Here is a 13,719-nt window from a genome sequence, read left to right as displayed (position 1 = left end):
ATTGTGTTTCCTCAGATGTAACAGCATGTCATGGGACCAAGCCAAGTACAACACCTTCCATGAATTTCTTCATAAATGAATGTTTGTGTGTACATTCATTGCCGGTCAAAAGTTCGGGATTGGTAAGATTTTGTAATGTTTTTAAAAGAAGTCTCTTCTGCTCACCAAGGCTGCATTTATCTGTAAAAACAGCGATATAGTGACATATTATCTATATTTTCTATTTGAATATATTTTAAATTGTAATTTATTCCTGAGATGCAAAGCTGAAATTTCAGCATCATTACTTCAGTCTTCAGTGTCACATGATCCTTCAGAAATCATTCTAATATGCTGATTTGCTGCTCAAGAAACATTTCTGATTATTATCATTGTTGAAAACAGTTGTGTGCCAATTTTTTTTCAGGATTCTTTGATGAATAAAAAGTTCAAAAGAACAGCATTTATTTGAAATATAATCTTTTGTAACATTATAAATGTCTTTACTGTCGCTTTTGATTAATTTAAAGTCTGAATAAACATTAATTTCTTTCCCAAAAAAATAAATAAATTTTTTTTAAGTATACATTTTTTTCTTTTTTACTTTCTATTAATCTAGGAATCCTTAAAAAAAATTTTGAACACAACCGTTTTCAACATTGATAATAATAATAATAATTATAATAAATGTTTCTTGAGCAGCAAATCAGCACATTGGAATTGCTTTGATCACAGGAATAAATTACATTTTATAATATATTCAAATAGAAAGCAGTTATTTAAAATGTTAATAATATTTCACAATATGACTGTTTTTTTGTATCATTAATCAAATGAATGCAGCCTTGGTGAGCATAAGAGAACATTAAAAACATTTAAAAAGCCGTACGATCCCAAACTTTTGAACGGCAGTGTATGTCTGTTTGATAGAGTAGAATTGTGCATGTTTTTTTCATCTGTAGATTGGATCACATGAGATTGTGAAGGAAGAGTCAACTCTGGTTTGGCCCAATGGGGCACCTACCATGCTTGAAGAACTTACAGCAGGTGGAAAATTGTTTAGGATAGCTAAGAAAAAGATAACAGGTCACAGATCATTTCCATTCAAAGGACTGTTTTAGCGCTGAGAGTACTGATTTTTTCAAAATGATAAAATACTTGATTATTGATGATGATATTATTATTTTAGCAAAATAGCTATATGTGTAGGATTAATGTGGAAGGACACCCTGAACTACAAATATATTTAACTCTTTTCCATAATGCACAGGGACATTTCTACAGTTTTTTTTAAGTAAAACTTGATAAGGCTTAAATGTATCCATCATAATGTTGAACTAGAATCAGTTCTTGTTCTAATGGGGTGAAATCTATAGAATTCAACAGGATTGATATATTGTATTCCATCCAAATATTGTAAATCCACCCTAAAAGTGCAAAAAATACCCAGAGATTTCAAATGTGATGGCCAAAAGTGTGGATTTCTTGTTTTACCAGTCAACTTTTGATATAATTTATAATGTTCTATTCTATTCTATTTTGGGCTTTTCAGTGCGAGTTAAATCTTTTATGTTGGCCCATTTTACACATAAAAGAAAACCTGCTTACTATCCAACTGAAAATAAGTTGTTGTTTTTTCTTCAATTCCAGCTCTTGTTTACAATTATATATCACTTAAATGATTATATACTAAATTAACAGTAGTTATTAAGATTGATGTGGTTTGGAATTAGTCAAATGTGCTTGGAAAAAAAACATGATCAGAAGATCGACTTGCCTAATAATTATGCATGCACTATATATTTTAAAAGAAAGGTTAAAGGTTCACCCAAAACTGAAAATACTGTTATGATTTTCTCACCCTCAAGTTAATCGAAACCTGAATTAATTTCTTCCTTCTTCTGAACACAAAAGAAGATATTTTGAAGAATGTCGGTAACCAAACAGTTGATGGGCCCCATTGATTTCCATATATATTTTTTTATAAATATATATATATATACTATGTGTTATAGTATACTTACTATTAAGTCAATGGGGCAAATCAACTGTTTGGTTACCGACATTCATCAAAATAGCTTATTTTGTGTTCAGCAGAAGATATTAACTAATACAGGTTTGAAACAACTTGAGGGTGAGAAAATGATGACAGAATTAAAATTTTTGGGTGAACTATCCCTTTAAGTGTGAACTGTATTTTAATGTTTTCAGACGCTAAAATGCATGTTCATTTGAATTAAAAGAACAAAAGATTCTAGTTTAAATGTATGTTAAATGCAATTAGCTAAACCTTAAGATAACCTGCTTTTGTAAACCTTTTGTGAGGGCCAGCTGCTGTGTGATTGACAGGTATAGGTCCATCGTGTTTGGTAGGTGCCCCAAGCAGCCGTACCAGACACAGCAAACACTCAGGCGGCCCATGGCATGCTGATAGCCACACAGACCTTGTTTGTATTTAGTCCCAGATGAGGGAGGCAAGACCTGCAGAGAATCTAGAAACTTTAGAGCAGACAGGCACCAGCTCACCCACCGGACTCACCCAACAGGGCACGCAGAAATTCGGTGGCATCCGGGTCGGAAACGGGCCTACGGAGGACGAGGCGGAGATCATTGACCACGACCAGCTCTCACAGCACTCAGAGGAAGGAGATGAGGTGGGTGGAGTCTGTGATGTCAGCTTGCTCTACATTGTGTTTATTCCTTATTGCATATACATAAAAATACAATCTAATCACAACCTAGTCACAGCTGAGAGACGTTTTGGTGGCTCACAGAAAAAGTGACGTTTATTTGTGAGATGTTGTATGTGGAGTGCAGTGAGATCAAGATTAATGGAAAAGTAACTACAGTTTATAAACTAGCAATTAAACTTACTACTTAGTAAATGCAAGGTGGTTAAGCATTTTGTTATCCCACAGTGATGTGAGAAATGTAAACAGAGGAGTAAATCCTCACAGAGACTCTGTTAGCCTGACTCATTCATTCCAAACATACCCACCGCTGGAATGTGCTAAATATTTTCATCCCCTGTCTTAACTTTTGACCGTATGATCTATCATGTGCTGAGCAGATTAAAAACAACAAATAATGAAAATACACTTATATGCATAAAGACAATGAAGCCTGCTTTTAAGACCAGTATAATTGACCATGGTAGCAAATGTTCTAAGACCTTTCATTAATTCTGATTCAAATAAAAAAATTATTGTATTTTTTTTTTTAAATTACAAAAAATAACATATGGTAACTGGAGAAGTAGTGTGGAGAGATAAGTGGTTGGCATTAGTTTTTGACGTGACTGACCTTTTCCTGAACTCATTCTTCACCCTTTTCCCATTGCATATCTGCTTGAAGAGGTGTTTATTTTACATTAAAAAAGAAAATATATGAAAAATGGAAATATATTTCGAAAAGTGGAAATATAATGCCTTACGGGCATTCGATAGTGGGAAATAACGGCTTTAACGGGTATTTAATTGGCCTGGAATTGAAATTGGATGTTGTGTCCACATCAACCGTGACACGTACAGCTCGTTTTACCTTCGAGGACACCTTTACTGATCAGCAGATTCAATATGGTTTGGGGTAGGTGTATAGGGGAGAGGGACAAGTAATAGCCAAATAAGACAGCCTCCTTTTATGAATGTAATTATATACACTGAATATTTTGTTATTATTGCATAATGTTTTATAATATATTACAATACACTGAGGTGAAAATGGTATCTGCCACTAGAAAAAATTGTATCTAACTTCTTTTTACATCTATCACTATTTACACTTATTAAAACAGAATTTCTAAAATCTAAAACAGCCTTCTATTTGCACTTGTGCTAAGAAAATACCTTTTGTTGCTATGTACACTTAGTGTAAATAGCAACTACCGTTATTTGCACCTAGTGCAAATAGTTGCTACCTTTTTTATCATTAAATGTTAGTGTCATCACATGATGTGTGGTCTGTTTAAGACACCGTGGAAGCAGAAAGTTAGCCAAATGGGGATTCAATCATTTTGGAATCTTGAATCTTTCTGTAATTTATGATTATGATGAACATTATGAGTTATGACTGAGTCTCGGGTATTATCCACACATGGCATTGATTGTTTGCGGTGTAAGATAATTGCGTAGATCCTCATCTACTGAGATGGAAAAATGAGTGCAAACACAAGGACATGATCCTGCATGCACAGATCTGAATATTGTATAATAGCGGTCTATCAGTATAGGTGCAGTATCGAATGCTATACACATATATCACACACCTGTGAATAGTGTTTACACTTACATTTCCTAACAGATTGCAGTTTTTATTAGTCTGATCTGTAACCTAAGGCATGTCTATCATTCTCAGTGGTATATATTAGAATTTATCACCATTAATTCCACAGAGATTGAATTAGAAACATTTATACTATTCTTTCTGATTTGTTTATCTAAAACTCTGTTCTCTTCTTTTCAAGCATTCGGAGGAAGAACCGGTAAGAGACATTTCTGTATTGTTACATTTGCATACAATCTTTCTCATATATAATTAATTCATAAAAAGGATTTATAATAAATATTAATTCAAACAAAATTTTAATGAATTATTAAAATGAACAGCTTCTTATAATTATAAGCGCACTTTAAGATATAAAATATACTCAAAGATGTATAAGTAATTTTCTCAAAATATAAATCTCTTTCAAAAACGTGTCCAATCAAACCGTGAAAACATTGTTTCTGTTTAAGCTTTTAAATCAAATGGAATAAAAATTGAGAAGGGTCTGCCTGCATCCCGCAGTACTACAATACACACATCCCTACAAGTTACGCTTCCCGCAAAAGAATAAATTATGTAACGGATGTGGATGTCGTGAAACCTAACCTCAATCAAATCTACTCTAGAGTTTCATACTTTAAATTCTTTAATGAATTGGGAAAACAAGCAAAATGATTTCCGCCGTCTGTGATCTAGAGAATGTGGTCGAACGCCTTATCAGTGGGTGACGATAGTGAAGAGAAAAAAATGGTAGATTATTAGAAAGATAGTTCTTGGATACACTTAACTGCTGTTTCTTAGTGAGACAGATATTTCTACACTCAATTGTTAGAATTATGTAGTCTGCTTGATATCGTGTTACCGGTAATACAAACTATGAGTCACTAAGTAGCCTTGGACTTCAGGTTCCTTTGATATCCTGATAACACACCTCTGTTATAGAACAATGAGAGTGTTACATCAGGTTTTCCATGATGGCTTTTGGGCCATTCGGCAAAAGAGTCAAGTGGAAAAGGGAAACCAGCCCCTGCCAAGCCAAACTTTACAAGTAGGAATGATCAGTCCTGTGTTTTCCTTCGTGATAAACACACCTGACATCAATGTTCCCACAATTGTAGTGCTAACTTTGCCGAGTAAGACCTATTAGTATTGGACAGAAACTTTGACCACCTGAGCAGGAACATCCTGGACATATTGATGGACTCCAGCTGAAGTGCTGTCCTTACATTTAGGCTATGTTCTGATTCCAGTTTGTCATACATATTCAAGCATGCATAAGTATGTATAGTAGTACTCTGAATTTCCATCCATCCGGTCTCCAAAGTCCAAACTGCTTGTCAGGGTTTTGGGATGCAGATCTATTGCAGCCTTCTACTTTTATTATGAAATAAACTTCAGTAAAGACTCTTCATTGAAGTGTTTGTGTATATGCACTGCTCATAACTTGACAAAAGAGGATCTGTGATCTTTAGACAGAATGCGGAAGAAAAAAGACAGGAAGCAGATCAGTGACATCACAATCACTGCAGCTCTATTGTTCTCAACACTAATGACTCCATGCAGCTTAAACAATATGAAAATATTATGATGGAAAGTGAAGATGAATTACGGAGCCAGTGTCCCTTCTAATGCTCATTTATCATTTTAGAATCTGATAACACTTCACTGGCCAAGTATGATCACATTCAAAAAACATTTACTTCAGTTAAGAAGCTTCCAGTACTTGCAGAAGTGAAAGAGCAGAGTATTAAAATAATATATGCACAGAAAAACACACAAAAAGTGTTCAGCTGTGTGCAAATGGAAGTGGGTGGATAATCAGTATTTGAATAACAAATATAGCACGTAAACATATTTCACTAAGTTACTGTAGCTCAAACAGTATAGCATGACACTAGCAACGTAATGAGTGGTAATGAAAAAAAATTGTATGCTATGAGTGCAGTGTAAGTCGCTTTTTCTAAATGCATAAACATAAATGTAAATGAGACCTGAAAAGTTCTGAAAAGAATACTCGCTTAATACTCTCCAAATTCTGCATACTATACACTGCATACTGCTTATTGTAAGTAGGCATTATACAACTATAAAGATTTCAAAAAGTAGTTTTCTACATATTGTTAATGTAGTGAGGACTGTTAAATATTGGTATTATCTTGGAAAGAAAACTATTTCAATTCAATTAAAAATTATTTGTATAGCGCTTTTCACAATACATATGGTTTCAAAGCAGCTTTACAGAAAGTCCATTTCAGAAATATACATAGAAAAATACAGTTAGTTAATCATGTATTAATTTAGGGCTTAACATATCGCCGGCGTTGAGTCGTCTCTTCACAGGCATTTAGTCATCTCATCGCAGGTGTTGGGGCATCTGAAGTCTCCGTGAGAGGCTGGATACAAACTGGAGCTGACGAACGCTATTTACCTCGGGACTAGTGTCCCGAGATAACAGCAGAAGAGCAGATAGGAGATAATTAGCATAGCTGCTGTTCATAATATTAATGCATTCGATCTGATTCAACAGTGGTATAAAAGGTAAGCATTATGTAAATGCTTGGCTAAAGAGATGCGTCTTTAATCTAGTTTTAAACTGGGACAGCGAGTCTGAGCCTCGAACAATATCAGGAAGGCTATTCCAGAGTTTAGGAGCTAAATGCGAGAACGCCCTCCCTCCTTTAGTGGACTTAGATATCCTAGGAATGACCAGAAGAATGGCCTCGAATTTAGTGATCTTAAAGAACGCGATGTAGGGCGATAGAAGGTCCATTAAATACTCAGGAGCTAAACCATTTACGGTAATTGATACGGAACTTAATAGGTAACCAGTGTAGAGATGATAAAATTGGTGTTATATGATCATATTTTCTTGACCTAGTAATACATAATAGTAATAGTAATACTATTTATGAATGTTTAATTACATTTTTATATAAACTTGGCAGTCGTATCCAATAATGACTCACCTGTAGGTATTTCAGGTTTATTAATCACAAATGGGCATGATTTGAAGGACCTGAATGCACCAATAAGTGGTGAGATATTTTGCTAATAAAGAGATACTGCCAGAAGAAGAGCATAAGAATTTTATTATGTCTGGTCTCTTAGTATCATCTCAGTGAGATTTTATTACATTTTACGCATTCACAGTAAGATGATTTATTTTAAGCATCTTCCGATGTTTCAGTGTGGACGAGAAACTTTTGGAAAATTCTTGAAAACGCTAGTGCAGACAGAGAGCATTTTGAAACGAAACCGGTTTCAAATGTATCCGGATGAATGTAGAAGTAGCCTGAAGAGACATGATGGCTTTATAGGATAAACATTGCATGTACATAGAGCATGGTAAACGAAAGCATAAAGTACGAGTTAAATAACAGAATTTTTTTTTTTTTTTTTTTTGCTCCTAACATTCAAAGACCATCATTGCCCCAATTCTGGTTTTCTCTTTTTGTCTGTAGTTTAACTTTGGAGATATGGCTGTTCATCAGGCCATTCACACTATAGAGTACTGCTTGGGCTGCATCTCCAACACGGCCTCGTACCTGCGGCTCTGGGCCCTTAGTTTGGCTCATGCTCGTAAGTGTACACACACACACACACACATATAAATATCCACAGCATATCCACTGGCTTGTTGAAATATAACTTTCTCTTTTTCTGTATATCAGAGTTATCTGAGGTTCTTTGGGGAATGGTGATGCGTCTTGGGCTGTCCTCTCGGAGTGGTGGCGGATTCTTTGGCTTGTCGATCATTTTCTCTGCCTTTGCTACACTAACAGTGTGCATCTTACTCATCATGGAGGGACTGTCTGCATTCCTGCATGCTCTGCGCTTGCATTGGTGAGATACACAAACCAACACACAGAGCAGTGATTATGGCAGTGTGACCACACACAAATGAAATACTGAATTAATTTTAAAGATCAGAAGATCAATCAAAGATTGATTTTTAAAAATCAGTCACTTAGCGCTGCAGTGTCACGTGACAAGCAATGCGCGTCACCATGGAAACAATAAAGTGATAAGTTAAGTAAGGGTCGCCTTGAAAAACTCACGGGGGTCAGCCAGAATATTTTAAATGTATGTGTAAATAGGTTAAATATGAATACACTTTTTTTACTAGGTACAGTACTTTTTTTACTTAATATTTTACAGTACAGTACAGTACAGTTTTTATTTCACTTTTAGGTGCAATACATTTGAATTTAACCATTATTTAAGTTTTTTATGTATCTGTATGTAAGCAGCACAGTGCAGTGTTAATATTCAAACTGTGATTTTACAATGTTTAAAGTTGCTGACAATAATAAATATTCTTATTAGAAATAAACTGCCTTATTTTTGAGCTGTGCATAACTGTAGCTGAATAGTTAGGCCTACTACGCTACTGTATTTTCATATTGGTCATTATGGTGGTACTTGGAGAGCCAAATATTTTCTGAGGTGGTACTTTGTTTGAGAACCACTGTTTTAGACGTCTATAACATTTTTCACTGACAGCCCAAATTTTGCCTTGTTTTAGCCTAGATGTCTGGGTTGTGTTTGGATGGCTATTATATGTCTTTTAAACGCAAAATTGCTTGCTGGGTTACTACATAGCAAAAGCTGCTTGGCCCTCTGCAGCCAATGACATTGCTTGCTGAACATTTAAATATTCTGGTTCAGAATAGAGTTTAGAATTGCTCTAAAATCCTCCACCTCCCCCAGCTCCACCTGTCTAGATCTACCTATTCATGCAGCAGCAGCATGTCTGTGTATCTATTGCCAGTAGCAAGTCCATATTTGCTTTGCAGCAGCAAGAGAAGCATGCGTACCAGATCTAGTCAAAGTCCCTTTCAAGAAAAGTCTGTTCACAAGGCGGCCATATTTGCAACGCCTAGAGGCAGCTATTTCTGGCATCCAAGACCAAGTTCGATCTACTTGAATGGAGGAATCTTGAAATCCCAAAAACTGCATGTCAAACTCACAGTTAAATAACTTATTTCAAATCAGCAGCAAAATCTCATATGAACTGTCCCATAAATGTTATCAAATACTGTTCATAAAGCTTATTTTTTCAGGCTGGAGCAGCCATTGCATTTGCGCAGTCATAAGCGCGCATCACAGACACACAGAACACAGTTTTCTGTTAATATTTGAAATTCTACATTATGTCATCCTTCTGAAATGTGCTACAGAGGTAAAGAGTGTGAAGAGGAAATGTAAACATACCACTGCCTCTTAAGAATAACTTTATGTCCTGATAACTGATTTTATTTTATTATTGCGAGGCAGAACTGCCTTTCCATTGCCCACACATTCAGCTTAGGGTTTGTTCTAAACCCATGACTCTAGGCATTAAACTCTTGCAATTCATTCCACTCAAGCTGCTTAAAGGGATTCTAATAAAGCAAAAATCCAGTCAACATCTAAAATAAGGAGGCAATGTTTCTTTTTGTCCGTTAATAATAATAATAAAAAAAACTTATGTAAAATAATTTCCCAGTTTCATTTGATGTTTAAATGCTTCTGGATATAAGGCATAAATGGAACAGCATTAGCGTTGTTCTCATCGACTAACCCCCCCAACCCCACGAGGAACTGCCTCCCTTGGCTCCTCAGAAATGCCCTTGTCATGCACACAATCACTCATTCACAGCTTTCTGTTTGATTTCAAAAGTTTGTGTCTGGACATTACCTTACTCAAAATCTCAACCTTCAGTTCAAAAATATGTTCTCTACACTGCAAATCTAAACACTCTTATCTATGAGCTGCTGATAGTGACGGAATGTGTGATTACAGCTATTTTTCACTCCTTATCTTCGGATAAACCTGTAGAAATTGAAAAATGTTCCCACTATAGACAAAGTACGAGAAATGGCCCAAATAACAATGATATGCTTAATGATATGAACGTTTTAAAAAGGCAAAAATGCTTATTTGAAAAAATAAGTCAATATGATATTTGCATAGAACTTTCTGAATAGGATGTCAAAAGAGCACTTTGTGTATTTGTTTTACAGTCTGACTATAGTGTATAATGTTTTTGTATGCAGGATTTAAACTGATACACTTAAAAATCCAACAGTTGTTCTAACTAACACTTTTTAATTAACTTTACTTAATGTCGCAACTTAATCGGAAAAATCTAGTAATCTGTACTATTCACATTAGAGGTGTCAACAATAATTGATTCGGTGATGCATCGCAATGCGGGAAATGCACGATTCAGCATCGATGCGGCAAAGGGCAAGAATCGATTATGTCACTGTTTATTTTCTGACCTTGGACAATAAAGTTTTGAAGTTCCAATTACTTCAGAAAACAACAGGCCAATCAGAAAAGAGACTCATGAATATTGAGTAGACAGGCCAAAATCGACCTGTTCTTGGCAGAGCTCCTGAGAAAGGAGCTGTAAAAATACAGACATCCCAAGTCTCCCGGAAGTTCCGGGAGTCTCCCGCATATTGATAGCGGCTCCCTGATGCCCGTAAATTAGTTCAAATCTCCCGGAATCTAGAGCTCGTGAGCTCCAAACCGTGTAGTGTGTGCTCGGCAGAGAGGGAGATACCTTGCGTGTGTGTGCAAATGTGCGTGTGTGCCTCATGAAGGGTAGTATAGCAGACTCCCCACCGACTGATACATTAATCATATGGTCATACAACCCAACCCCGATTCTCACTCTTTAACTTCAACAACCTTCTGCTTTTGAGGAAATAACCACAACATACTTTAAATAAATAAAGATGCAAGCACAATGTTGTCAACAGGAATCCACAGGTGTTTTTTGTATTAAATGTCCTGCTCTGACACTGTGTTCTTTTGTCCTGTTTTTCCTGTCATTTAGGGTGGAGTTCCAGAACAAATTCTACACAGGACAGGGCTTCAAGTTTGTCCCGTTTTCCTTCGAGAGTATCCTGGAGGGTCGGTTTGACGAATGAGCTACTACAACTCCATCCAATATCATCAATTCCCACTTCTGCATGGATCTTCTCTCTCCCTGTCCTCTTCAGGAGCAGTGCTGTCTGGTGAAGTGTTTGTAAAATGTGACCCCTGACCTCTAATGCACATTTTCTGGGGTGTTTTTGAGATGTGGTGATCTGTAAGCCCTTTTCCCAGATTTATTGCCCAACTTTCTGTAAACAGTCCCTCAAAACAGTCTATCAACTATAATGGATGTAATGGTTGTATTATATGGATATAAATCAACCAACGTGTAGAAAGTCTCATGCTCTTGTGAGCAAAAAAAAAAATCTTGTGACCGAAATTAAAATCTGTAATGAGTCATCATTGGAAATCTAGATTGAACAGCTTAATGAATTATTTTGAATCATTTTACAGACTGTAATCAAAAAGAGTCACATTTAACTAGAGCAGAGCATAACAGGAATAAAATGTATGTTCACTATAGAAATTTTCATGACTTTTACATGTTTAAAATGTTTAGATTTTAGATTCTGATATTTTCAGATTTCCAAGCTTAGCTATCACAGCTAACCATGAAAACCTGCATTTACATCTAAAACAATCAGTAAGCCTCTATGGTTAAATGACATGATGGATCTATAGATAAACACTAATGAATGTTGTGGTTTCCCTGCTGATGTAATTCTGCACATGTTGTGTCTTTCCACAAAACATTCTACTGTATTTGTGTAGTTTTGAAGGGGCAGATGAAATTGATGGTTTCAGGGATATCTCAAACTTGAGTCAAACTGGCTCTCAGTTGATCCCACATTGCAGCTAGTCATAAAAAAAGCAACATTTAACAGAGTAAGGGTTAACATCCTGTTACTGAATTAAAGACCCCCTGTGGTGAAAATCAAGTGTGGAGTTTGTGGTCATGTGGTGTTTTTAATATGCTTTAAGACAAACCATGTGCAAAGTCATAAGTCAACACTAGTGCTGAGTATTTTCTCCTTAAAACTCCAGTGAACCATCTCGAAAATGCGAATTGAAATCGCTGGCATTTCTGAGGTCACAAACTACCTTGTAACCAATCACATCAACGTAGCGGCGGTCTTTAGCATATCATTAATTGTGGTCTCGAGAGAAGCCAGGTTATCCTGGTATATTTTTCTGTTGATCTGAAAAATCAGGGACATTTAGCAATATAGCGGGTGAATTATCTATATGATGTATATAGATAAGTTATGATGTTCTATAAGCCTTTCTCCACTGACATCCTTAGTTGTTCAAAGTGTTTATCAGGACACTGATTTTTAGAAGGCAAGCAGCTGTCTGACTCTGAGATGGCGAATGGGAACATGGTTTGTGAAACATTAGCAACACATTATTAGCTGTTTGCTAACGTAGTCAAGCAAAAGGCTAATCATATTAATTACCGTTATGTGTTGGATGTTTTAGAGAGCGATACATAAAATGTATTACCATTCTGAAACATTGACTATACGAGTTGACCGAGTGGATCTCTGAGCTGGTGTGAGTGAGTGGAGGCAGGGCCAATTTGCATATGGGTCTGCATATATTAAATGAAGTAAGGGTGTAGAATTACATTCAACCTATTTTAAGGCGCTAATAAAAAAAAATTCACAGGAAAAAAATGTTTAAATATTTATTTTTGGTGACTACAGGGGGACTTTAACAGAAATAAATATATCTCAGCCAAAGTTAGTAAAATATGTCAATGTTTGGTGGACAACTTTGTCTTGTTTAAAAGTGAAACATATCAATGTGGAAATAATATGTAAAATATTCAATTCATTATTTATTTATTTGTTGCAGTGTTTTATTGTTTTTCACTTGTAGTCTTTCACTTGCAGAAAAGAGTGTTTGTGCATGAATGAACATTTCAGTAAGGCTTATACAATCAAAACAGTCAAAGATGTTTGTTGTTCAGTGTGAAACCCTGTTCCTCCTAAATTCGACAATTAAATATCTGGGGACAATAAACTCATGTCAGTGTTTATTTTAGATCTAAGTCTCTTTGTTCTCTTCAAATACACATTTGATCGTTGGTATTAAAGAGTTAGTTCACGTAAAAATGAAAAAAGGAATGTCATCATTTACTCACCCTGTCCTTCCAAACCCGTAAGACTTTCGTCCAAAAGAAGATATTTTAAATTAAATCTGAGAGACTTCTGTTCCTCCATTGACAATCCAAGCAACTAATCCATATCAAGTGGTTTAGTTCAAAATTTCTGAAGAGACTCAGTCGCTTTACATGATGAAAGATTGAATTTAGACTTTTATTTACATATAAACATTGATCAGCAAACATAAAATCAACCCTACAGATCGATGCTTGATGCTCAAACGTGCTGCGTAACACAAGATATTGAACCTCATTGGTTCTTGCTGAAACTCAAACGTGATGTGTAACACGAGAATGAACATCATTGGTTCTTGCTGTAGCTCAAACATGATGCGTAACACAAGATATTGAACCTCATTGGTTCTTGCTGAAACTCAAAAGTGATGTGTAACACGAGAATGAACATCATTGGTTCTTGCTAAAGCTCAAACATGATGCG

At 35.7% G+C, this 13,719-nt stretch overlaps 1 protein-coding gene across 4 annotated transcripts in view; it reads left to right on the top strand.

The window, feature by feature from the left end:
* atp6v0a1b (ATPase H+ transporting V0 subunit a1b) overlaps nucleotides 1-13,138 on the top strand; it is a 33,315-nt gene extending 20,177 nt beyond the window's left edge. Inside the window, exons 18-22 of one of the 4 annotated variants that reach the window (XM_077244250.1) lie at nucleotides 2,526-2,633; nucleotides 4,442-4,459; nucleotides 7,704-7,821; nucleotides 7,914-8,085; nucleotides 11,073-13,138. In XM_077244250.1, the coding sequence (XP_077100365.1) occupies nucleotides 2,526-2,633; nucleotides 4,442-4,459; nucleotides 7,704-7,821; nucleotides 7,914-8,085; nucleotides 11,073-11,166 (510 nt within the window). In that variant the 3' untranslated portion in view covers nucleotides 11,167-13,138. Of the gene's footprint in view, nucleotides 1-2,438; nucleotides 2,647-4,441; nucleotides 4,460-7,703; nucleotides 7,822-7,913; nucleotides 8,086-11,072 lie in introns of all 4 variants that reach the window. The other 3 variants (XM_077244249.1, XR_013207279.1, XR_013207278.1) reach the window with 3 other exon arrangements.
* Nucleotides 13,139-13,719: the final 581 nt, after the last annotated feature.

Source organism: Siphateles boraxobius, unplaced genomic scaffold, assembly GCF_051911475.1.
Source record: "Siphateles boraxobius isolate OS27281-9 unplaced genomic scaffold, OSU_SipBor_1 26, whole genome shotgun sequence".
Classification (NCBI taxonomy): Eukaryota; Metazoa; Chordata; class Actinopteri; order Cypriniformes; family Leuciscidae; genus Siphateles; species Siphateles boraxobius.
The sequence above is the reverse complement of the archived record's forward strand: the minus strand, read 5'-3'. Positions and strand labels throughout refer to the sequence as shown.